This window comes from Salvelinus sp. IW2-2015, linkage group LG17, assembly GCF_002910315.2.
Source record: "Salvelinus sp. IW2-2015 linkage group LG17, ASM291031v2, whole genome shotgun sequence".
Lineage (NCBI taxonomy): Eukaryota > Metazoa > Chordata > Actinopteri > Salmoniformes > Salmonidae > Salvelinus > Salvelinus sp. IW2-2015.
Window position 1 is genome coordinate 19,219,567 of NC_036857.1, and position 26,029 is coordinate 19,245,595.

The 26,029-nt window shown below is 43.2% G+C and overlaps 2 protein-coding genes across 3 annotated transcripts in view; both read left to right on the forward strand.

Moving 5' to 3' along the window:
• LOC111976805 (beta-catenin-like protein 1) overlaps positions 1–5,608 on the forward strand; it is a 37,814-nt gene extending 32,206 nt beyond the window's left edge. Inside the window, exons 14-16 of one of the 2 annotated variants that reach the window (XM_024005947.2) lie at positions 1,050–1,187; positions 2,497–2,569; positions 5,184–5,608. In XM_024005947.2, the coding sequence (XP_023861715.1) occupies positions 1,050–1,187; positions 2,497–2,569; positions 5,184–5,272 (300 nt within the window). In that variant the 3' untranslated portion in view covers positions 5,273–5,608. The remainder of the gene's footprint in view (positions 1–1,049; positions 1,188–2,496; positions 2,570–5,183) is intronic. The other variant, XM_024005948.2, reaches the window with a different exon arrangement.
• A 7,547-nt stretch (positions 5,609–13,155) lies between these two features.
• The window catches only part of LOC111976256 (V-set and transmembrane domain-containing protein 2-like protein), a 34,891-nt gene continuing 22,017 nt past the window's right edge, over positions 13,156–26,029 (forward strand). The window contains exon 1 of the mRNA XM_024005023.2: positions 13,156–13,454. Within this exon, the coding sequence (XP_023860791.1) occupies positions 13,337–13,454 (118 nt within the window). The 5' untranslated portion in view covers positions 13,156–13,336. The remainder of the gene's footprint in view (positions 13,455–26,029) is intronic.

The following is a 26,029-nucleotide window of genomic DNA, read 5'->3' on the forward strand; positions in this document are numbered from 1 at the left end:
TATCCACTTGGTCTGATGCAGTAGCCTATATGAGATGACCGTCTCAGAACAGGCAGGAGTTTTGTTCTGAAAGCTGCACCAGCTATATCCCCAGATGTCTTTTTAAACATTGTTTTCAATCATGGGTAGGTCTATTGTTTTACATCTAAATAGGCTAGAGTTGCAAATGCTTACAAGTCCCAAAATAGTTTAGTCTTTGATATTAGCCTACTAAAGATATTTTAACGTCATAAATTAGTCTAGCTTGAATGTGTCTTGATATGATTTATTTAAAGAAATGAACCCCTTCAATGTTGTAATGCTTTCAAAATAAAGTCAACTGACAGGCGTCAGTATTTGAATCTGAATGTCAAGCACACGGTACTGCCCTCTGGATCCACATTTGAAGAGCAGTTTGTTTTCATCACAAACCTCTTTTTAAAGGATCCTGTTTTTTTGCTCATATATAGAGCACGGATTAATATTCCTGTTGGATGCCCTTGTGTATGACTACTAGAGCACACTGACTGCTGCTGTGTGCATGCCAGCAATATGCCTCCTTCTCTGATGCCAGAATATCCCTTGAAAATAGATTTAGTCCTGAGGGGGAGGCTGATGTCTATTGGTGCAATTATATCCAGTAAAGAATGCCAACTGTCATGTTCTCCACCTGGGCTGACAGCAGGGTGAGAGCTAACATGCACATCAGAGTTCTGTTGCAGTTCTTCTCAGGTGTCAAGTCGTCATGGTTAGGAGTTAGGCACCACATGCTAGAAGCCCCTTCTCCTCAGTCCGGTTGCATGGCTCATGATGATTAATGTGGCCGTTGTGTTTTGACAGCTATACGTTATTGGCATATGGACAGCTTTGTTAAGATGGATAACTATACAGGTGTGCATGCGAGCAGAAGCAGCAGAGCAGACCCCCTGGCCACTTAACTCTTAAATCAATTGAAATGTGTGTTGACTTGATCAATAAAGAGATTGGATTTGGAAAGGTTGACAAATAACACTTGAATATTATTTTTTTAATTCTGTTTTTATCCGTGTGTGTGTGTGTGTGTGTAACAGGACATGGTTAAACGTGGTGAGATTCTGGATGATGTGATGGAAGATGAGTTCTACCTACGGAGGCTGGATGCTGGGCTGTTTGTCCTCCAGTTGCTCTGTTATATCATGGTGGAGATCAGCAACTCAGGGATATCCCAGGTAGGGCCATGGGCTGATTTACATTAAATATGAAAAATACCTACTGTATGCACAGTATATATGAAGATTCGGCTACGTGTATTTGGTACCTTGTAGGTACACTACACAACCAAATGTATGTGGACACCTGCTTGTTGAACATCTCATTCCAAAATCGTGGGCAATAATATGGAGTTGGTCCCACCTTTGCTGCTCTAACAGCCTCCAATCTTCTGGGAAGGCTTTCCACTAGATGTTGGAACATTGCTGCGGGGACTTCCATTCAGCCACGAGCATTAGTGAGGTCGGGCACCGATGCTAGGCGATTATGCCTAGCTCGCAGTCGGCGTTCCAATTCATCCCAAAGGTGTTGTATAGGGTTGAGGTCAGGGCTCTGCATGCCAGTGAAGTTATTCCACACCGATCTCAGCAAACCATTTCTGTATGGACCTCGCTTTGTGCACAGGGGCATTGTAATGCTGAAACGGAATCGTCTAGAATGTTGTATGCTGTAGCGTTACGATTTCCCTTCACTTGAACTAAGGGGCCTAGCCCGAACCATGAACAGCCCCAGAAAATTTTTCCTCCTCCACCAAACTTTACAGTTGGCGCTATGCATTCGGGCAGGTAGCTTTCTCCTGGCATCTGTCAAACCCAGATTTGTCCGTTGTACTGCCAGATGGTGAAGTGTGATTCATCACTCCAGAGAACTTGTTTCCATTGCTCCTGAGTCCAATAACGACGAGCTTTACATCACTCCAGTCGACGCTTGGCATTGCGTTTGGTGATTTTTAGGCTTGTGTGCTGCTACTCTGCCATGGAAACCCATTTCATGAAGCTCCCGCTGAACAGTTCTTGTGCTGACGTTGCTTCCAGAGGCAGTTTGGAAAACTGTAGTAAGTGTTGCAACCAAGGACAGACGATTTTTACGAGCTATGCGCTTCAGTGGCCTGTTCTGTGAGTTGTGTGGCCTACCGCTTCGTGGCTGAGCCGTTGTTGACCGCAGACATTTCCACTTCACAATAACAGCACTTACAGTTGACCAGGGCAGAAATTTGATGAACTGACTTGTTGCGATGGTACCACGTCATAGGATGTGCAAATGTTTGTTTATGGAGATTGCATGTCTGTGCTCGATTTTATACACCTGTCAGCAACGGGTGTGGTTGAAATAGCCAATTCCACTAATTTGAAGGTGTGTCAGACACTATCTTTTTAGCTTAACTTCTGAGTGATATAGTAACTGTACAATGTCACAAAGAGGCAAAGTGTACAGTATGCTAGCATTATCAGTGATTCAGTCATGACCCTTTGTCCTTTCTCCTCTCAGCTGCAGCAGAGGGTGCATCAGATCCTGAACCTGAGGGGAGGCTCTGTCAAAGTGGTGCGGCACATCATGAGAGGTGAGGGTCCACGCCACACCCTGCTAGAGGCAGAGAGACTAGCACTGACATGGATCTACTCCGAATCCATACAACACCTAGCCTATTTACCAGCCTCACTCCTTCCTTCCTTTACCTAAAAGGCATAAATACATTTGTACTATCTGTTTTTAGTTTATATATTCATGTGATTTGTATTTTGAGTTATTTATTAACCTCTGTCATTGTCAACTAAGACCAGGAAGCTGTGGACGGTATGGCTCTCAGCCCTGATGACATGTAGTGATGTAAATAGAGACATCCATCATGTCACAGCTTGGACAGGGTAGCGAGTCTCATGTTGATGTGCAGCACTAGCCCCATGTCCCCTGTCTCCCTCGAAAGCCAACAGTTACTACTTACTTTACATTCATGCTCAGCTGCCCTCGTCTGTGTCGTCTGTGTCTGTGTGAGACTGACACTGTGTGGGTGCCCATTAGATTGGGAAGCTCATCCCTGATCTTCCCCATTTAAAAGGCTGACTCCTGCATTGGACATGGCTTTGGCAGCATGAACAGGTTAAATACATTCAGAGAGGATGTCAATGGCTCTGAACTTGACCCCGATCTTTTAGAATGAAAGTGAAGGCTGTCTAGAGTGGACCGCTGATGAATTTGAGATGACCAAATGTAGAGATTTTTTTATTGCTGCCTATTATCTCACACCCGTTCTATGGATAATATGGAGCTTGAGAATAAATTGTAATACTAGATTATTACTTCTGTTGAATGATACACTAGGTATATTACATTCTGTCTGCTCCAGATGATATAGGTTGTCTGTCCAGGCCTCTACACTCCAGCAGCCTCAGCGGTCTGGCCAGGCCGGGTGAAATGACCTTATTGTCTGATGGGCTCCCACCAGATGGGGCCTCTTGGCCCTCAGCTCAGAGTGGGAGGTTCTGTGGAACCAAGGTATCAATGAAACTGTGTTGGGGAATTAATAATGTAATGTAGCTTTCTCAACTAGCTCCGATCGACAGCTGCTCAGTAAAAGGGCCCAACCTGTGAAGTCACGTGTGGTGGACGATGCCATCCAGAAGCATAATGATCCCGTGCGTGTGACTGCCATACCCTCCCAACCGGTGCAGTCTGAGGTTTTAAAGTCTTGCATAAGACTACAACCTACAGATTGAAGGTGTTATTCTTGGGAGAAATGAAGCATTGAAGTTCTTCGGAGTGTCTTGACAAGCACTGCAGCAGTCTGCACTCCCTGTTATCTTCAGCTCATAGCCTCATCGGTGACACATCAGAGTTGACAGGTGAAGTGTCAGGAGTGGTTCATTTCAAATGTTTCTCCATTCTGTAAGTTTGCAGGCTGAGATCCTTAATGATTAACCTACTTGTCGACAGTGAGACTGGCTCGAAAATTAAGTTCAACATTTGCGATCGAGCAGGAAGCCCTAGTCGGTGACCCAGCAAATGGTAGCAGCGTTTGTCACGCCATATTCCTGGTCGACACAGTGACAGGAAGAGCGCCTTAGAATGCCAGCCCATGATTTTGGAGAGTGGGCCTGTCTTGAGGCTTGTTCTAGGGGATATTGGGATTGTGTGGGTCATTTGTGGAACCCTGCTGGCTCTCACACATTCGGGCTGAATGAGCAGGGTATGATGTAGAATATAGGACTTCAAGAAAATATTTGGAGTCTTGTTTTTTGTTAGTGCTTAATACCACTGTGTATAGTTTTACTATCAGTCATCATGAGTATGAGATTCAGAGCGCTCTGTGTTAGAAAGTGTGTGAGTCTCTTGAATTTCTGCTCATGGTCATGGTTATTGAATCTCATGAGGAGATGAATCCTCTGTGTGAACTCCTTATGATTCACCCCAGCAGTCTGTTGAAGGCATGGTTTTCCCCTTGCCTCAGGCCATTGTCAGAAACTCTTTTATTCTCTGGCATTTAAAAGAGAAACTTTGTTTTTGATCTCCTCTCTCAAGGGTCCACAGGCTTTACTGGTAATCCTGCAAGAGGGGCTACCTGCGCTGGGCTTCTGACAGCACACTCCCCTCCACATTAGACTCACAAATAGACTGCTGCTTTCAGAGGCTACGCCTGTGTGACTGCCTGGCGTTCCACAGCGAGTTTGCCTCAGTTAAAGAAGAGTCTAGTGTGAGTTGGCAGAGAATATAGGCTGAAGTATGTACCCTTGAGAGACAAGGTGTAAGTCAGGGGATATAGGAATAAACATACTGCACTGCTAGAGCGCAACACTGGATCTACAGGCTAGAACATAGGGTTGGAGATTAAGTTTTAGAAAAATGTATATCCTAGATTTTTAGGTTGCAGACTGCAGCCTTTTCTATATCTCTCCTTTTTTGTATTCTGGCCTCGGCACTAAGCCATGGGTTATTTAACACGCGTATGGGAAAACTGGGTGTGTTCAGTGTTCATGCATGTATTCTTGTGTGGGCGTGAGAGAGAGGAAAAGAGCGGTTATGTAATTGTCATTCAGGAACATCCTCCTAGGTTTCAATTCCCATTCCTTTGATTTGTGTGGATTACAGGAACCATGCCCATGGAGTGGTTTGATTCAAAAGAAGACCGCGTGAAAAGCTCATAGTCAGCCAAACTAAACTTAGGGATTTGTCTTTTTCAGAGTATGCTGAAAACATTGGGGACGGGAAGAGTGAGGAGTTCAAAGAGAGTGAGCAGAAGAGGATTATGGACCTGCTGGAGAACTTCTAACCCTAACCAATCCCTGGGAGGAGTACCTGACCAGGACAGAGGGTCTCCACACACTCACAGACAGAAGATACCAGTGTCCAGCAGGTGCAGAGAAGCTGTATTGACTGCGCTCTCTGTGTGCTGGACTATAGTGACTCAAAATATAATAACAAAGATGTGAAATCTTAAGCTGCAACTCAGACTCACATGTTTGTGTTGTTTGATTTGTGTATTTTGTAATAAAATCCCATCCTGTTAAGATTGTTTTTGTAATTTTAAACCCCCATTTGCACCTCATTTCCATTCTTCTTTTGAGATAGAAATGCTTAAGTAATAAAATAAATTGCTGTCACATTGTTTTCTGTGCAGGTGAATTATGTGTAATTATTTCCCACTTTGTTGCTGTTGGCAGGGTTGTGTTAGCAGTAAGAGAGGTTGAGGGAAGACCGTGTAGGCCATGATGACGCACAACCTAAAAGAAGCATAGACAACTACTCAGGCCTTTTGTCATCATCTGGTAAGACTAGAATGGTATTTATATCTCAAGTATACATATTTAATGGGAGGATGTCTGAATATACAGTATGCCTCCTCTACACAGAAGAACTGCCGCAGTTGGGTTGTGAAATCACAGCGTGACACCCTACAGATAGTGGTAATGTGGTCTGATGCCTGGGATCCCCAGGATGACATAAAGGTGCTGGTATCATACTGCACCATGTCTGTTCATATGACTTCCTTGGCAATCCCAATGGAATGGGGCGGGTAGGCTTTATTCGCAGATCTTAGTACAACCTGAAATGTGCTTGGAAAGCAGATTCTGTGATGTGGGCTCTGGTTTATTCATGAGCAATGGAATTAGTGAGAATCCTTGTGTTGTCAACTTCTGGTAAACCGTTGCCACATATTTTTTTTTAGATGGCAGCAGTTTTACGGGTGCCCAACCAATTGTGCTATTATGTGTTTATTTTCGCATTATTTGTTACTTATTTTGTACATAATGTTTCTGCAACCGTATCTTACGGCAAAAAAATAGCTTCTGGATATCAGGACAGCCATCACTCACCTCGGATTAGACTAAGATTTTTTCTTCAACAAGCAGGACATTCTCCGAACACCCGACAAGGCCAACATCCCAGTTATTTGCAAAAGAAAGAGACGCAGATACACAGGACACAGAGCGGGGTGCCAGGTTAGGATCCGCAGAAGGCGAGTGGGAAAGCTGCCGTTACCGTCAATATTACTCGCCAACGTGCAATTATTGGACAATAAATTAGATGAGATACAATCTGTAATATCTTATGTTTCACGGAATCGTGGCTGAATGATGACATGGATATTCAGCTAGTGGGATATACGCTGCACCGGCAAGATAGAACAGCACACTCCGGTAAGACGAGGGGGGGTGGTCTGCATATTTGTAAACAGCTGGTGCACGAAATCTAAGGAAGTCTAGATTTTGCTCGCCTGAAGTAGAGTATCTTGTGATAAATTGCAGACCACACTACTTGCCTAGAGAGTTTTCAGCTATACTTTTCGTGGCTGTTTATTTACCACCACAGACGGATGCTGGCACTAAGACCGCACTCAGTCAGCTGTATAAGCAAACAGGAAACCACTCACCCAGAGGTGGTGCTCCTAGTGGCCGGAGACTTTAATGCAGGGAACCTTAAATCAGTTCTGCCTATTTTCGATCAACATGTTAAATGTGCAACAAGAGAGAAAAAAATTCTAGATCACCTATACTCCACACACAGAGACGCATACAAAGCTCTCCCTCGCCCTCCATTTGGTAAATCCGACCACAATTCTATCCTCCTGATTCCTGCGTACAAGCAAAAATTAAAGCGGGAAGCACCAGTGACTCGGTCTATAAAAAAGTGGTCAGATGAAGCAGATGCTAAACTACAGGACTGTTTTGCTATCACAGACTGAAACATGTTCTGGGATTCTTCCGATGGCATTGAGGAGTACACCACATCAGTCACTGGCTTTATCAATAAGTGCATCGAGGACGTTGTCCCCACAGTGACTGTACGTACATAGCCCAACCAGAAGCCATGGATTACAGGCAACACTCGCACTGAGCTAAAGGGTAGAGCTGCCGCTTTCAAGGTGCGGGACTCTAACCCGGAAGCTTATAAGAAATCTCGCTATGCCCTCTGACGAACCACCAAACAGGCAAAGCGTCAATACAGGGCTAAGATTGAATCGTACTACACCGGCTCCGACGCTCATCTTATGTGGCAGTGCTTGCAAACTATTAGACTACAAAGGGAAGCACAGCCGCGAGCTTCCCAGTGACACAAGCCTACCAGACGAGCTAAATCACTTCTATGCTCGCTTCGAGGCAAGCAGCACTGAGGCATGCATGAGAGCATCAGCTGTTCCGGACGACTGTGTGATCACTCTCTCGTAGCCGATGTGAGTAAGACCTTTAAACAGGTCAACATTCACAAGGCTGCGGGGCCAGACGGATTACCAGGACGTGTGCTCCGGGCATGTCCTGACCAACTGGCAGGCGTCTTCACTGACATTTTCAACATGTCCCTGATTGAGTCTATAATACCAACATGTTTCAAGCAGACCACCATAGTCCCTGTCCCCAAGAACACGAAGGCAACCTGCCTAAATGTCTACAGACCCGTAGCACTCACGTCCGTAGCCATGAAGTGTTTTGAAAGGCTGGTAAGGGCTCACATCAACACCATTATCCCAGAAACCCTAGACCCACTCCAATTTTCATACCGCCCAAACAGATCCACAGATTATGCAATCTCTATTGCACTCCACACTGCCCTTTCCCACCTGGACAAAAGGAACACCTATGTGAGAATGCTATTCATTGACCAAAGCTCAGCGTTCACATCTGCCACGCTGATCCTCAACACTGGAGCGCCCCAGGGGTGCATGCTCAGTCCCCTCCTGTACTCCCTGTTCACCCACGACTTCATGGGCAAGCACGACTCCAACACCATTAAGTTTGCCGATGACACAACAGTGGTAGGCCTGATCACCGACAATGATGAGACAGCCTACAGGGAGGAGGTCATAGACCTGGCCGGGTGGTGCCAGGATAACAACCTATCCCTCAACGTAACCAAGACTAAGGAGATGATTGTGGACTACAGGAAAAGGAGCACCGAGCACGCCCCCATTCTCATCGACGGGGTTGTAGTGGAGCAGATTGAGAGCTTCAAGTTCCTTGGTGTCCACATCACCGACAAACTAGAATGGTCCAAACACACCAAGACAACAAAGCATATTCCCCCTCAGGAAACTAAAAAGATTTGGCATGGGTCCTGAGATCGTCAAAAGGTTCTACAGCTGCAACATCGAGAGCATCCTGACTGGTTGCATCACTACCTGGTACGGCAATTGCTCTGCCTCCGACCGCAAGGCACTACAGAGGGTAGTGCGTACGGCCCAGTACATCACTGGCGCTAAGCTGCCTGCCATCCAGGAGTTCTACACCAGGCGGTGTCAGAGTAAGGCCCTAAAAATTGTCAAAGACCCCAGCCACCGCATTCATAGACTGCTCTTTCTACTACCGCATGGCAAGTGGTACCGGAGTGCCAAGTCTAGGACAAAAAGGCTTCTCAACAGTTTTTACCCCCAAGCCATAAGACTCCTGAACAGGTAATCAAATGGCTACCCGGACTATTGCATTGTGTGCCCCCCCCCCACCCGTCTTTTACGCTGCTGCTACTCTCTGTTTATCGTTTATGCATAGTCACTTTACCTATACATTCATGTACATACTACCTCAATTGGCCCGACCAACCAGTGTCCCTGCACATTGGCTAACCGGGCTATCTGCATTGTGAACTGTTGGCCACTAACCTCTGGTGAACTGTTTGCCACTAGTGGCAATAAATATTATTGTTGCCAAAGGTTTGCCTCAGTTTCACCACTAGTGGCAAGCATTTGCAAACTTCTGGGAACATTGTGGTATACTATTTAGTTTGCATCAAATTTGCCACAAACTGGCAGGAAGTTTGTTGGGAAAAAAACATATTTTTGTAAGGGATAACAGTTCTTTACAGATTACACATCCCTCCCATTAGACCCCTCTCAGACCACTCCCAGTCCTATCAAAATTCTTCTTTGAGAAATTGCATTTAGCTAAGAAGCAATTTTGACTTATTTTTGACAATTTTAATTGAAAACAATCACAGTAAGGTACTTAGTTGTTTAACAGAAATCATTTGATATTGAGATACAATCAGATGACTTGGAACATTAAATAGTGCAGCTTTCTGTGCCATGCCTTTGTTTACTTTTGTTTATATTTATGCCTCATGGCCCTGTTGCCACTTTGCTCACCGCAGATATTGACATAATTTAATATTCAGTTGTTTTAGAAATTGAATGCTTCATATTGCTCGCAGACGTTCAGTCTAAACGGGTTATCATAGTCCAAAACGTGTACGGGTACGCACAACAGTGTTCTAGAATATTGGACCGTTGGCTTTCATACTTTTCGAATTCTCAGCGCAGCTCAAGCAATTTCTCCAACTGTCAACACATTCAAATGAATAGAGGGCTGGAGTACCGGAGACGCGTTGGTTGGGAATTGTGGGGAGGTGAGCGTTCGGGCTGTGTCCCCGCGGATGGTGATCTCCTTGGTAACTAGAATCGTAAAGTAGTTTCAATGAATCCTGCATTTTTTTGTGTTTGTATGTGTGATGCATTAGAAGAGACCATATGCCTTCAAGGGTGTCATGAGGGAGTGCATTTTTATTGATGCTCTGTCACAGCATCAAACTTAACATGCAAATGAGTGCGAGCCACCGGCCCAGGCTCGAGCAGAGACTCAATGACATCATCACCATAGCAATGCTTATCGAGAACATGTGGGAGCAATCTTGCCATGCCAATCATTCATGTCTCACGTTGCAGTGGCGTCGTCGCGGCAGGGATGAGGCAAAGGAGGCCGTTCTCCAACAGCGTAACAGCTGCTCTGCAAGCTGCGCTCTAATATCGCTTATAACGAGAGAATTGTCATTTGCATATTGTATTGGCAGGAAGGTACCCCACGCATCTCTTATCAGTGATTATGACACCACCATGTTAACAGTGGTTGTACAGCAATTTCACAGCTGAGAGGAAGTAGAATAATTGTATTTTCCAAGTGATTGAATTGAACACCGTGTGCTGTGATTTTTCTCCTTGGTTCCTTGCAGTGTACATGGTGTAAGTGGGAAGACAAACTGCAATTTCAATGTTATTGAATAATTTGTTTCTGGTGGAAGATTTAATATCAGGCCCTTAGCTCCTTTACCATGAAGGTTGTAATGATATATCTCATGCAGTGGTCACTGTGAATGACCATTATTAGCCACATGATCTTCCTAATTGGATTCTGTTAGTAGTGCTCTTCAATTCTGAAAATGTTTGTTCTAGCCTGTTTTCCTTCAACAGCTCATAAAACAAAATAGATGTAACTTATCATCACATTTATCCATCTCTAAACACGACATTTAAGTTAGTAAATATGAGAGTACATGTGTGGCTGCAACAGAGTGAATTATTAATTATGTGGTTATTAATTCTGTGAAGAAGATAATTGTGGTGATTATGGGTTACTGGCCTATTTTGGGTCACTGGCCTACACACAATACCCCATAATGTCAACGTGGAATTATGTTTTTTGACAATTTTACAAATTAATAAAAAATTTGAAGCTGACATGTCTTGAGTCAAGTATTCAATAATTTTGTTTAGGCTAGCCTAAATAAGTTCAGAGTAAAAATGTGCTTAACAAGTCATAGAATAAGTTGCGTGGACCTATGTAAAGTAATAGTGGTTAACATTATTTTTGAATGACTACCTCATCTCTGTATCCCACACATACAATTATCTGTAAGGTACCTCAGTCGAGCAGTGAATTTCAAACACAGATTCAACCACAAAGACCAGGGAGGTTTTCCATTGCCTCGCAAGGAAGAGCACCTATTGGTAGAGGGGTAACAAATAAAAATAAAACAGACATTGAATATCCATTTGAGCATGGTGAAGTTATTAATTACACTTTGGATGGTGTATCAATACATCCAGTCACTACAAAGATACAGGTGTCCTTCCTAACTCAGTTGTCGGAGAGGAAGGAAACCACTCAGGGATTTCACCATGAAGCCAATGGTGACTTAAAACAGTTAGTTTAATGACTGTGATAGGAGAAAACTTAAACAACACTAACCTAATTCACTGAGCAAAAAGAAGGAAGCCTGAACAGAATTAAAATATTCCAAAACATGCATCCCATTTCCAACCAGGCACTATATTAATACTGCAAAAATATGTGGCAATGCAATAAGCTTTTTCTCCTGAATACAAAGTCTAATGTTTGGGACAAATCCAATACAACACATTACTGATTACCTCTCTCCATATTTTCAGGCATAGTGGTGGCTGCGTCATGTTATGAGTATGCTTGTAATCATTAAGGACTGGGGAGTTTTTCAGGATAAAAAGAAGAAACAGAATGGAGCTAAGTACAGGCAAAATCCTAGAGGAAAACCTGGTCAGTCTGCTTTCCACCAAACACTGGGAGATGAATTCACCTTTCATCAGGACAATAACCTAAAACATAATACCAAATCTACACTGGAGTTGCTTACCAGGAAGACAGTGAATGTTCCTGACTGGCCAAATTACAGTTTGACTTAAATCTACTTGAAAATCTATGGCAAGACCTGAAAATGGTTGTCTAGCAATGACCAACAACCAATTTGACAAAGCTTGAAGAATTCTGAAAAGAATAATGGGCAAATTTTGAACAATCCAGGTGTGGAAAACAGCTGTAATCACTGCCAAAGGTGCTTCTACAAAGTATTGACTCAGGAGTGTGAATACTTATGTACATGAGATATTTCTGTATTTAATTGTCAATCAATTTGCAAAATAATCCAAAAAGCATGTTTCCACTTTGTAATTATGGGTATTGTGTGTAGATGGCTGAGGGAAAACATGATTTTTAATCAATTTCGAATTCGGGCTGTAACACAACAAAATGTGGAATAAGTCGAGGGGTATTAATACTTTCTTAAGGCACTGTATATCCCACAGTCTGTCCACTGTATGTGCTGTGTGCATCCAGGGCGAAGAGCGCATCCTGTCAGTTTGGCACTGTCCATGGGGCTGATTGTGCAGTGCTGTGTCATTGGTCCCTGAAATGGCTGTGATGCGTCTGTGTGCTTTTACGACCAGACCGGAGACAATAGCCTATGTTAGGCATTACGATCAGGAACATATTTTCCCCTAAAGCTATGAATTGTCCTCAATATACCTCTTTCTCAAATTCTATCTTAACTGTCATGTGGAGCTGAATACATTAACCATGCATTACTTTTACAGGCGCATCGAATGTGGGATTATAGCTGAAGTGGTGATCAGATGTTTATGTCACTCTATCATATGGCTTTAGGTTGATCATATCAGTGCAAAACCAAACAGCATGCAGACTTCCAAAATTGATTGACACTCAAAGCCTAGTTGCACCAATGATAGCAATTTTTTGGACACTTAGCCAATAAAGAAAACTCCAGTTATTGGAATCGTGATTAGCAACATGTGACTGATGTAGGCAAAGACATTCATAAATTCTCCACCTGTTGATGTCCTACCAAGGTTAATTGAACATATTAATTTATGTTTTGCATCAGTTGTCTTAATTAGTTTTTGTTTTTCTATGCTATAAATGCAGACAGATAGATATAGTTTGTCAAAGATGGATGGTCCTACAGCTTTAAGAATGACCGTCTTGTAAAAGTTTAATGAATAAATAACTCGCTCAGATCATTCCGCCTAATTGATATTCCCCATTGCAAGGCACTCACTCCCCTTTCTGTGTGTGAGGAGAAATCTCCCTCCGCCGCATCCAGAGCCGACGGAGCTGAAGCGAGGTATCAGCGACTTGCACTAGAGGGTGGCTGCACCATCAAACCGCTTCATATCTGCGATCTGCGCTTTTGTTTAAAATCCGGGTCTATCTACACAACACGTTGCCTGGATTTTATCTTGTAAACTTAGTACACCTAATGTGAGAGAGTGGCAAAGAATACGGAATCTCAAACAAAAGAGATGGGAGCCTTTGGGGTAATAGTAGGGACTTTACATTACATGGGACTCTACATCCAACTTTGTGCTTCCACAAGGCAAGGTGGACATGCAGAGGTAGAGAACCACATCTCCGGGAACGGTACGTTTCTGTCCTAATGTTTTATTTGGTTCAATTCTAATGATATTCGTGTGCAACATGCAGAAAGGAACAACTGACAGTAAACACCAGGAAGATACTGCGGGTATAGAGGGAGAGTAGCCTACGATCAGGGTGGAGGCAACTGATGCAAAGGTGTTTTTCTTTATAAAGGGAACACCTGAGGTAGAAGGATGAGGGATTTATTTTGCACATTAATATTACCGGTAGTCAAGCGCCTGCAGCTAATTCATGTTCTATATGCACTGTTATTTAACTTTTTTTTATTTGTTTATGTACAAATCTGTAGATACCGTTTTCTGTGAAATAAAAGTTAATACTTAGCACACTGACAATCCTATTTACGTCATAGCAGAGCAATAGTGGGGGCAGACATATTATGATGAAAATACCTCGTGAGGGTGCAACTCTCCACATTGATGAATGACATATTGTTATTGAAAATGTCATGTTCATCTCAATCAACTGTATTATATTTATCCAAATATATGTGTGTGGAAGCTATCTATTTGTTTCAACTAAACTATGTCAGCTGGGTTGCTTTGATTTTGATCTCGTAATTGTATAGTTACAACCATGTAATGATCAGCTTCTGAAAATTAACTGTTGAAAGAACCACTGCAGGTGGTAATTGAATACATCAAGCCTATATTCTGACACAATACTCATCTTTTTCAGAATGTAGTGGATAACAAGTGCCATGTAAGCAGTGGGTAGTCCAATAATAGGCTACAATGGTAAAAATTCTGTTACTAACTGGAGGACTAAAACATCTCTACTAGAGACACATCCTCTCTTATGATGCACCAACATTCTCCCTGGCTTCCTGCAGTCTATTTTACAGTTAGTTGCATCACTCAGATAAACATGTATTGTCTGGGTTCATCATCATCTGTTTGAGATTCCAGCTGCTTGGTTGTCAGCTCAGCAGATGTGTGGGCAGAAGTTTGGCAAGTGTAGAAAAATGGACTGTTGAGAAGAGAAGATTGCGTGTGAGGCTAAGTGCCTCCATGCCCTTGAGCAAGATACTGATGATACCCCGGAACAAAGTGTAACATCAGATTCTTACTTCTGCCAGCACTAACATCACTATTATGCCCACTGGTATTACTAGCAGATGATAGTAGTAGTATGATAACATGCATGGTATCATTTCTGTGGTTGGGTTGTGTGAAGTAGAGTGTGATGTTGGGTTGTGTGATCAGTGACGGAAATGAGATCTCTCTGATGACTCATTAACTTTTAATCTAAGGAGAAGCAGAGGAGGAAAACTGCAGAGGAGGAACATTGCCTCACCAGGCCTCGTTAGTCCACCATGGAAAAGCTTAAGACGGGGAATATGTTGCCCTGATAAAACTTTATCCGAGTAAACCAGTTTGAAAATGGGAAGCACCTTGGTGTCCAAAATTAATGTGTAAAAAAAAAAAAAACGGACATTTGTATCAGGGTGTGAACCCTCATTACCTGCTCCTCCAGGGTGTGTGGGTAAACCTCTTGCCAGTGGGCTAGAACCAGACAGACCAGGCTGACATGCAGGTCACACTGTTACAGACAGCCAACTGTGTCCATCCACCGCTTGCCATCACCTCTACAGATGCATGAATCTCCCACTGCTTCTGACCTAAATTAGTGGCAACAGGGATAGCATAGAGCGGGTAAACTGGCCCTGAAAGGCTACAAGGTGGGCTAAATATTATAATATAATGTCCCTGCAGTCATTATGTCGGTTGACATTATCCATTATTTGTAATTCACTACAGATTTTCTGAATGCATCACCAACTGTTATGCAGAGGGATTTTTACAGTGCGTTCAGAAAGTATTCAGAGCCCTTGACATTTTCCACATTTTGTTATGTTACAGCCTTATTCTAAAATGGATTAAATTTAAAAAATCCTCATCAATCTACACACAATAGCCCATAATGACAAAGCGAAAAAAAAAATTTTTAGACATTTTTGTAAATAAAAAACAGAAATACCTTATTGACATAAGTATTCAGACCCTTTGCTATGAGACTCAAAATTGAGCTCAGGTACATCCTGTTTCCATTGATCATCCTTGAGATGTTTCTACAACTTGATTGGAGCCCTCCTGTGGTAAATTAAATTGATTGGACACGATTTGGAAAGGCACACACCTGTCTATATCAGGTCCCAAAGTTGACAGTGAATGTCAGAGCAAAAACCAAGCCATGAGGATGAAGGAATTGTCCATAAGCTCCGAGACCGGATTGTGTCGAGGCACAGATCTGGGGAAGGGTACCATAACATTTCTGCCGCGTTGAAGGTCCCCAAGAACACAATGGCCTCCATTATACTTAAATGCAAGAAGTTTGGAACCACCGCCCGGCCAAACTGAGCAATCGGGGGAGAAGGGCCTTGCTCAGGGAGGAGACCAAGAACCCGGTGGGAGCTCCAGAGTTCCTCTGTGGAGATGGGAGAAGCTTCCAGTAGGACAACAATCTCTGCAGCACTCAACAAATCAGGCCTTTATGGTAGAGTGGCCAGACAGAAGCCACTCCTCAGTAAAAGGCACATGACAGCTCGCATGGAGTTTGCCAAAAAGCACCTAAAGGATTCTCAGACCATGAGAAACAAGATTATCTGGTCTGATGAAATCAAGATTGAACTCTTTGGCCTGAATGCCAAGCGTCATGTCTGGAGGAAACCTACGGTGAAGCATGGTGGTGGTGGCAGCATCATGCTGTGGGGATGTTTTTCAGCGGCAGGGACTGGGAGACTAGTCAGGATCGAGGGAAAGTACAGAGAAATCTTGATGAAAACCTGCTCCAGAGTGCTCAGGACCTCAGACTGAGGCGAATGTTCACCTTCCAACAGGACAACAACCCTAAGCACACAGCCAAGACAACGCAGGAATGGCTTCGGGACAAGTCTGAATGTCCTTGAGTGGCCCAGCCAGAGCCGGACTTGAACCCGATTGAACATCTCTAAAGAGACCTTAAAATAGCTGTGCAGCGACGCTCCCCATCTAACCTGACAGAGCTTGAGATGATCTGCAGAGAAGAATGGGAGAAACTCCCCAAATACAGGTGTGCCAAGCTTGTAGCGTCATACCCAAGAGGACACTAGGCTGTAATCGCTGCCAAAGGTGCTTCAACAAAGTACTGAGTAAAGAGTCTGAATAATTATGTAAATGTGATATTTCATTTTTATTTTATTTTATAAATTTTCAAACATTTCTTAAAAACCTGTTTTTGCTTTGTCATTATGGGGTATTGTGTGTAGATTGATGAGGGAAAAAACAATTTATTCCATTTTAGAACAAGGCTGTAACGTAACAAATTTTGGAAAAAGTCAAGGGGTCTGAAAACTTTCCGAATGCACTGTATCTAGCCAATCAAATGACATTAATTAATCAATTAAGTGCTAAAGAGGAGAGAAAACAACCAGATCCTGCAACTCCCACATAGAGACTGAGACACTGAGAGCCAACAGTGTACAGATTATGAATATACCGGTAATATTATTTAAACCGATAGGTTATTGAATAAAATATGACATGTCAAGGCAAATTTTTCAAATTTTCTTTTCAACAATAGTATGGGCCGCTATATAACAAACATCCACCTAACGTCCATGTCCTCTCTCTGCTCTCTGCTCTAGGCCTACAGTCACTCCTGCTTCAGCCTTAGCAGTTTCTGTTGACTATTCATTAAGCCAGGCTCACGCTGAGCAGGAGAGGCTGACAGGCTGGTCTCTGGCCTGCTCTCAGTGGTGGGATCCTGGCTGGGCTGGCAGCAGCTCCTCTCCCTACCATGCTCAGCCAGGAGGAATCATCTTGGGACAGATGTCCCTCTGGTGGGAAGGGTACTAAGGCCTTAACCAGACTAGATTACCCTGAGACCAGGCAAGATAAGCTGCTCTGAATGGCACACTTCCTCTCCACTCCCTATTTTATGAGTGGGTGTAATATATGTTAGATGTTTAGATGAGCCTGGAACTACACTACAAAAAAATATGCTTTGCAGTTGTATAGAAGCTTTTTGAGGGCCATATATGAAGCAAACCATTGAACTATTTTTGATTTCTCCTAGCAGTGGGTAATGCAGGGAAGCACTGTTGACCAAAAGGTTCCAGTAGCATAAAGTACCATTTACATTAGATTTTTTGTCATTTAGCAGACACTCTTTTTCAGAGCAACTTACAGGAGCGTTTATGGTTAAGTGCCTTGCTCAAGAGCACATCAACAGATGTTTCACTTAGTAGGGTCAGGGATTCGAACCAGCAACCTTTCGTTTACTGGCCCACGCTCTTAACCACTAGGCTTCAGACCTGCATTGAATGGACAGGGCACTTATTGCAGGCCTCCTGATACAACCTCCTTACCATTTCTCACTCTTTCTTTCTCTCCATTTCCTTTTCCTCTCTCTTCAAACGCAGCCCATTACAAACTGTAGGGTCAGCCAGCAGTCATGCAATGTGTTTTCTATCTGTGTATTCAGTTCTGATGGCTCTTGTGGAGTGTAAGCGCTTCAAAGTGAACAAGTCTTTTCCTTGTCATTTCCCTTTCATGTCCTTATGTCTCTGGCCAAACATATCCCCAGAGCACTTTGGAGAAGAAAATATGTGCCTTTTGACTGGCAATACAGAGTCACAGTCTCTGTCCCTTTCATGCCAGTGTCTCTGGGAGTCACCAATTCTCCCTGGCTCTCCCCACAGAGAACAAACCATATTTCCTCTATATTTCCTCCAGCCTTGATCATAAGACGACTGGATTGAGGGATCCTTCTGGGCTCTGGTTGGAAGAGTGAGCAAGCTTATCTCACATTAGACACATGACTGCTGTGGTGGCTATCGCAGACCTCCTGGAGAGGACTTGGCAGGGCTCATATGTTGGCAGTCAGCGTGAGTAGTGGAGTCATGTTGATTTGCTTTAGTGGAGTCGAACTGAGATTTGCTTCTCCAAATAGCTTGCATGCCCCCATGGGTGTCCCGAAACGAACCAATGAAGACAGCAGCTTGAGTAAATGTTTGAAGTATAATACCTCTTTGTTTTTAAGAACAGGCCACATGCTAAAAAGAATAAAACCTTTTTAATTTATGTTTTTTCTTTACATGTGGCTTGTCCTTGAAAACGAAGAGGTATTATACTTTTTGTCAGTATTAGGTCGGAACTGATCAGTTAATAACAGACATATGCACTGAGTTAGAAACTTCKCCACGGCAACTACTTTGTGCAACCTTGATGACTAATATGGATTGACATCAGTGTCACATTGCTGATGGGCACCAACAAATTATTACTCCCATTATCAGCATTACACAACATTCAAGGGCTTGGAGAAAAACAACTTTGTCTACCAGTTATGATTATACTTTTTTGTTGTTGTAATCAGGCAGATTCATTTGATTATTTTGTAAACACGAGATAGATTTTGGTCACACCAGTAAAAACATATTTATGTTACTGCTTTTCAATAGGCTTACAGTATGTTGCTACTGAACGCATGTGGGCTAGTTAGCAGTATTATTCAATCTGGTAGCCTACACAGTGCGTTGAAAAACAATGTTATCAGTGTGGAAATACAACGTTAACTAGCCATCATGATCCCGTCTACCATATCAGAGGCCTGGCTCAATTAGAAGGCTGGCCTGGGGCCATGTTGAGACAGGGACATCCATTATACCGTTTCTCTTTCTCGCCAGTGACCAGCCCTAATTATGCTGCTGTGGAGCGGCTGGTTCACACACAGTGGGTGAATGGAGACCCAGCAGCACTGTTCAATCATCTCATTCTGGGAATGGGCTGGCTCAGCCAGAGGGGGTGATGGTAATACACAGGAGACTCACTTTTTCTGTTTCTCTTTGTATTTATAGTGTGTTCCATGGTATTTTCTTGGTTTTAATGATCTACAATGTTGTGTTTTACACAATAAGCAAGTGTAGAAAGCTTGGAATAACTGAGAGAAATTTAGTACGAAAGGCAATTTGACAACAGGGAATTGATATCTGCATGCATGTTGCATGTTATTCACAGGATTGTTTAAAACCCAACCATTAGCTCCTGTCTGTCTTTCATATTCAATGTTTGTGTCTTTTACCCGTCCCTCTAATTGCTGCCAGTAATATTTTAAGGGCTACTTGGTATTTCAAAAGGCTAGTGGGCTGGATAGCTTGCACCTATCAGTAATGTAGAATGGTAAATTACATTTTTCTGTGGTTTTGTATTGCTTGACTGCACACACCTCCTGCTCAGAGCTAATGCTCCCTTCAGCAATGGTTCTGTCTCTATCCAGTTACTTTGCTGTTAGATTGGTGCTTTGGCCAAGGACGGCGGGCCTATTACAATGATATGTTCACAAATATAGCAAAAAGAGATGTTGCTAATTAGATCGTCATCTGGCTATCATATACACAATTATGCAATACCATGACATTCAGCCATCTGAGTACACTGATGTATTAGTAGTGTTGGTTACAATGATGGATAGTTAATAGCAAGCTTTTGTCCCCAGTTAGATGTGATTGAAGTCATCACTTCAGTTGACGGCCTGGAGGATAACATTTAGAAGGACAATACATTTAGCTACAAGAGATGATACATTCTACTGCAGATAAATTATTATCAGGCCATCGTATTCACAGAGTCACTTTTGATTAGTGGCCAAAGAAATTAGCTTATGTTTTTTTTGTTGAGGGTGTTGTTACCCTATCTGGATGTCTGGGGACTTTTCTGCAGACGGTTGATGTGTTGCGGCCTATCAAATGTGACACTTTTCATGGCTGTTTTTCTTTTTAATATGGCACGTCAAAGTCATTGCTGCTCTCTCTCTACAGTCATGCTGTCACAGGCTCCACTGATGTGGCATTGAGAGAGACTGTTGAAAGCTGGTGTTCTGTACTTTTCAATGAAAAAGAGACAGTCTCAGAGTTCTCAGAAGTGTTTTATTTTAAATGGATTAAATGGGTGGTTTGAGAAAGTGGGACGGGCATATTATATTTATCTGGTTTTCTGTTCTTATGTGAAGGATATTGATTGGTATTCAGCCATAGGTGGCTGGTGGCACCTTAATTGGGGAGGACGGGCTCATAATGGCTGGAACGGAATGAATAGAATGGTATTTAATACCACTTAATATTTTGGTATCACTCCATTCACTCTATTCCAGTGATTATTTTGAGCCGTCCTCCACTCACCAGCCTCCTGTGTAGCAGTCATTAAATAGGCTAGCTCATCAAACATGGAGTTCATGGTAAGCTAGGATTGCGTAATAAGAACAACTGTGCAATGGATYAAGTGAGAATCCAGGTTTTCAGTGCACTTTTAATTTATATTGATTAATCATGTTAATTATCAGGTTGCAAACATGTAACAAAAGTAACAATTTGACAAAATCGCTCCCGATCTTGTGTTTACCTTTTGGAATGTTTCCTCCGACACATTGGTGCGGCTGGCTTCTGGGTTGGATGCGCGCTGTGTTAAGAAGCAGTGCGGCTTGGTTGGGTTGTGTTTCGGAGGACGCATGGCTTTCGACCTTCGTCTCTCCCGAGCCCGTACGAGAGTTGTAGCGATGAGACAAGATAGTAACTACTAACAATTGGATACCARGAAATTGGGGATAAAAAGGGGGTAAAAATCAAAAAAAGAAAAAAAAAAGGAAACAGCAAATCACCTTTTGCTATTGTATTAGATAACACAGAATTTTCCAAGTCTTTCCTGTCTATATAGGACTTCCGACTTGCAGTCCACAGTGGGCCGGCCAGCTTGCTTCTGTCTGATTCAGTTTATTTCAGATGAGCGCTAAACATAAGCAGTGAGTTACATCATTCATCAAAGTCACCACAAGTGAAGGGAGATGAAAAAAAGACAGCATGGCTGTTTTGTTAAATCCCTGACTACATGTTCTCCAAAAAGGCCCTGTTTATTTCTTATTTTTGGTGTCAGGTTGCCCCATGAGCATCTCCTTAGGAACGCCTGAGGAGGAGAAGCCGATTTAAGTGGAGGTGAATTTCAGTAGCACTGTCGGGCAATTTCAGTAGCACTGTCGGGCAGACTTCCAGCTCCTCTCCTGCTCTCTTATCCTGGCCCTGGCTGGCTCTCTGAGCTATCAGCTCTCCTCTCAGTCTCAGCTGCTGGAGAGAGAGACTCCTGGGTGCATTAGGAAGGCGAGAAGATTAGATACCAAATGCTGATGTCTCTCGTAGCGCTGCATCACACCATTTGTATCTGGCCCCAGAGAGCTGGCTTGGATGGCTGCTGGCTAGCTAGCTGGCTGGGGAGATTTAAAGAGGACGAGCAAAAATATGCTCTTTTTTGTTTTCTATGTTCCTTTCTTTTTTTACTTGAAGGTTCAAAGGGTTTCAGTGGAGTTCACACCTTTAACTGGCTGTGTAGGCTGTTGTGTGTGGATGTATTGTTATGAGTGCATTTTGAATCCATGTCTACTGAGTCCAGATAGAGCTTCTGGATAGCTACTGTATGGCTTCCCTAGGAAGTACTGTTGTGATTATTGATGGTCCCATCTCTGAGGTGAGGTATTTGCCTCTGAATTCATTGATTGTTGTGGGGAGGCTATTTAATCGCTCTCCTTCGTGACGGATGAAACACAGTGGAAACAGTGCCATGGAGGAGTCACTAGTTGCATACGTCAATGGACTCAAAGGCCCCCTGTCTCACAGGATACTGCTTGCATATTGTTATGCAGGCAGCTCAGCATGGGGCTCAGTGTTTGTCTGTCATGTGACCTTTATTTTTTGTACAACAGTAATATCACTCATTTGGTACAGTGTTTAACCTAGTTGAATATTTTTCTGTCCTTTTAGCTCAGCCAGAAATTCTATGAAACAGTGACAGAGTATTTAACACATTCTCCCACTGGAGAGTTTTTGCAGTGTTGGTTTTTAAGACATTTAGATAATGATGATATTCTTACCAATTTCTCCCAAATGCTGTAACAAGAAAAATGCTTTGTATGCACAACAATAACCAATAAACACCATTCTGTAAATCGCTGAAGTGAACAATCTCATTTAATTATTATGTGATCATTCTGAATGATGCTATTTTGACTGTTAGATGTGTTGGAAGTAGCATACAGATGACTGGATTATAAAGCCTTGGCATTTCCACTAGATCATGTTAAACATCCCATGCCATAATCATTTAGAGCTTTTATGCTTGTTATAGTAACTACTGGTTGTGACCCAAAATCCTGCTTTATTAAGCTCTGTAAAATACATTAAACATATTTTATTGTGGTGTTATATACTGTAGGCCTAAATCTCCAATGACTTCAGCTTTGTCCTGAGAACAGAGAGGCTTCACAAGGTTCATGTATGATCATGTTTGACAGCTGTTTTTCAGATTGTCACTTTATTGACTTTTTGTAATCAGCTGCATAAATCCGAACTCTGTCTTGTGTCAAAATTGCTCATGGAGAAATTGTACGACTCAAACGAGGGTTAATCATATTTTAATTTCAATTAACCCAGCTTCCACTGTTCTCCAAAATATTTACAATACCTTTTTCCAGGAAAATTACTAGGCCTAACCATGTAGACTATTCATTACAAACAGAAATATCTACAGAGAATTTCACTTCATAAGAACGAAAGCGAAAGACGTTCACTAAAGACTAATTTAAAAATGGGCTATATGCATTACATCACAGCATAAACAAACCAACAGCCAGATGACCTTTGGATAGTTAGTCACTGTCTGTTTACTGTGTCTTCAAGATGCTTACAGGTGTCTTTGAAACCTGACCGCTGCTATTTACAGTATATTAAGCGAGCATCATAAGAAGAGGCAATTATTTCAGTGGAGTGGATGGAGCTGGCTGGCCTGCCAGTGATAAGTGAGGAATCAAAGGGAGAGGCTGTGCTCAGCGACGAGCCTCTCTCTGCCTGGGTCTGTGGGGGCAACTGCAGAGGTTAATGAATCTGCTAGGCCAGCTATCATCTAGGGAGGGAGAGCGCGTCATTGCACATCACTCTCATAACTTGTTTTCATGCTATTTTTCATCCAGGGGTTAAAAGCTGCAGTGACTACATATGTGTTTATAGATACTGACATTCGAATAGATATTTCTTGTTAAAAGAATCAAGACTAGGCTATAAAAGAAAAACACGACTGTGTGTAGAGTGCATTCTGTGTTCTTTGTAAATGTATGTCCATTCCCAGGGCCCTCAAGATGTCCTCTTTTTAAATGTCACTATTCTCCACTATCTCGAGTTCCTCTTAGTTCCTCTTCTTCAAATGACTCTCCCTTTTCTTTTCTTCTCTCTTCTCTCGTTCTCTCTCTTTCTACTGACACCATCTTCACCCCTGGTGTGTTTCTCTCTCCATCGCTCTCTCCCTTTGTGAACACTCTGGCATCCCACTCACCTTCCCTTCCCTCTCTTCCCGCATCTACATTCTATTTTCAAAAGTGCCATGTACAATCCTTGAGTATCTGCCTCCAGATCAGTAGAGATGTGTAGTTCATTAGAGCTCCCCCCGTGTAATGTAGAACACTGACATCTTATGTGGAGGCCTGATGATGGCATGACTCACATCACTCGATTGCTTTATAGATACCAGACAGGCTGTGCTGTAAGGAACACTATCATCATACTTCATCTTACAGTAGCAGAAGCTCTAAGTGGTAGAGGCAGACCCCCAGCATGGATCATCACGGCTCTGAGAGCTGGGGTTTTACATGTACCTGTCACTGTTAGTGATACAACATTCAACAATCCTCAGCCCTGTGGATGATAGCTGAAACAACAGATATTTTAAGGCCCTATAAAATCTACGATACAAAGAACGCGGTCGAAATCCAGATATTAAATCGGAATTTAACAAAATAAAAAAATACATTGAACAGTAGGGAATCAACTAAATATATTGAACAGAATGTATCAGTGATTCGTATTTCCTGCAACTTTCTGAAGAGGCAACGAGGACTCCCATTGTCTGTGTATGTGCATCTAGAGAGATCGAGTTGTTGAGAGAGAGAGTTGTTGAGAGAGAGAGAGGAGAGAGGAGAGAGAGAGAGTGTGTGGAGAGAGAGAGAGAGAGATAGAAAGAGAGAGCAAGAGAGATAAGAGTGTGAGAGAGAGAGAGTGTGAGCGAGAGAGCAAAGAGAAAAGAGAGAGATAGAAGAGAGAGAGATAGAAAGCAGAGAGAGATAGAAGAGAAGATAGAGTGTGGAGAGAGAGAGAGAGAGTGTGAGAGAGAGAGAGAGATAGAGAGAGAGAGAGAGAGAGAGAGAGAGAGAGAGAGCAAGAGAAAAGAGAGAGATTAGAAGAGAGAGATAGAAAGAGAGATAGGGTGTGTGAGAGAGAGAGGAGAGAGAGAGAGTGTGAGAGAGAGTAGAGAGAGAGCGAGAGAGAGAGAGAGAGAGACGGAGAGAGAGAGAGAAGAGAGAGAGGAGAGAGAGGAGAGAAGCAAGAGAAAAGAGAGAGATAGAAAGAAAGCGGAAGTACGAGATAGAGTGTGAGAGACGAGAGGAGATGTGTGAGAGAGAGAGTGTGAGAGCGAGAAGAGGAGAGGAGACAGAGAGAGAGAGAGAAGAAAGAAATAAAGAGCAGTATACACAGCTCACACAATTATCCAGAAACAAAGGGCTAAGCACAATGGGAGTCACACTGGCTTCAAATAACCAACTCCTGCATCAAGAATACTGATGCCCAAAACTTCAATACCGTCTTCCTTTAATTCCACCACTACCTCCACAGCCTTGGGCATCTCTCCAACTTGATCTCACTAGAGCTCATTTTTGTGCAATCCCTGCTGTTTTGGCTCAAAATTCAAAGTTCAAAGAATATCCCTGCACAGAAAATAAATGTAAAAAGTGACTGAAGTTTATCAGAGGTTTCTAGACAGAGCTCATCGGTTCATATTGTAATGGTAATAACATTGGGCAATGGACTCAGGACAATGGTGATGCGTATTAGTGATCTCTGTTATGTGTGGTCAATAAATTTCCATGTGGTGCATTCGTATAAGCTCTTGTTCCAGCCATCATCCACAGGGCTGAGGATTTCAAAATGTTTCATCACTAACAGTGTTAGCTACATGTCAAGCCCCCCCGTTCTCTGCGGACCTCCCCAGCCCTCTCCCCCCGTTCCTACCGCCGATGCCGTTCTCAAGTTATCCCGTTCCCAATAACTCCCGCGATGTCTCGTATCACCTCTTTCCGGTGCCACTAGCGTCCGTCGCTCGCCCCCCCCTCCAGCGGCAGTTCGGTACATCGCGCTGCCTCGCCTTGATATTCGTCCTCGTACCGCTTGCCGGCCCCTCTGGCAACACGCTTCACGGAGCTCGATCCTTGCACCCCTACGTGCACTCTGCTCTGACCTCGCCCCGGTCATTCGCGCCGTTTTTAGCCGCGCGCTGCTACCTGTGTTGTCTGCCCCGCTCCCGGACCGCATTGTGCCCCTTTGCATCGGATGTCCGGCACCCCACCCTCCAACCCTCCACCTTGGCAGCCAAACCCAGCTTCTCAAACCCAGTTATGATCATGCTGGGGGTCTGCCTCTGTCGCTTAGAAGCTCCTGCTGCTTGGGATGATGTAGTGAGGATATTGTTCCTTACAGCACAGCATCGTCT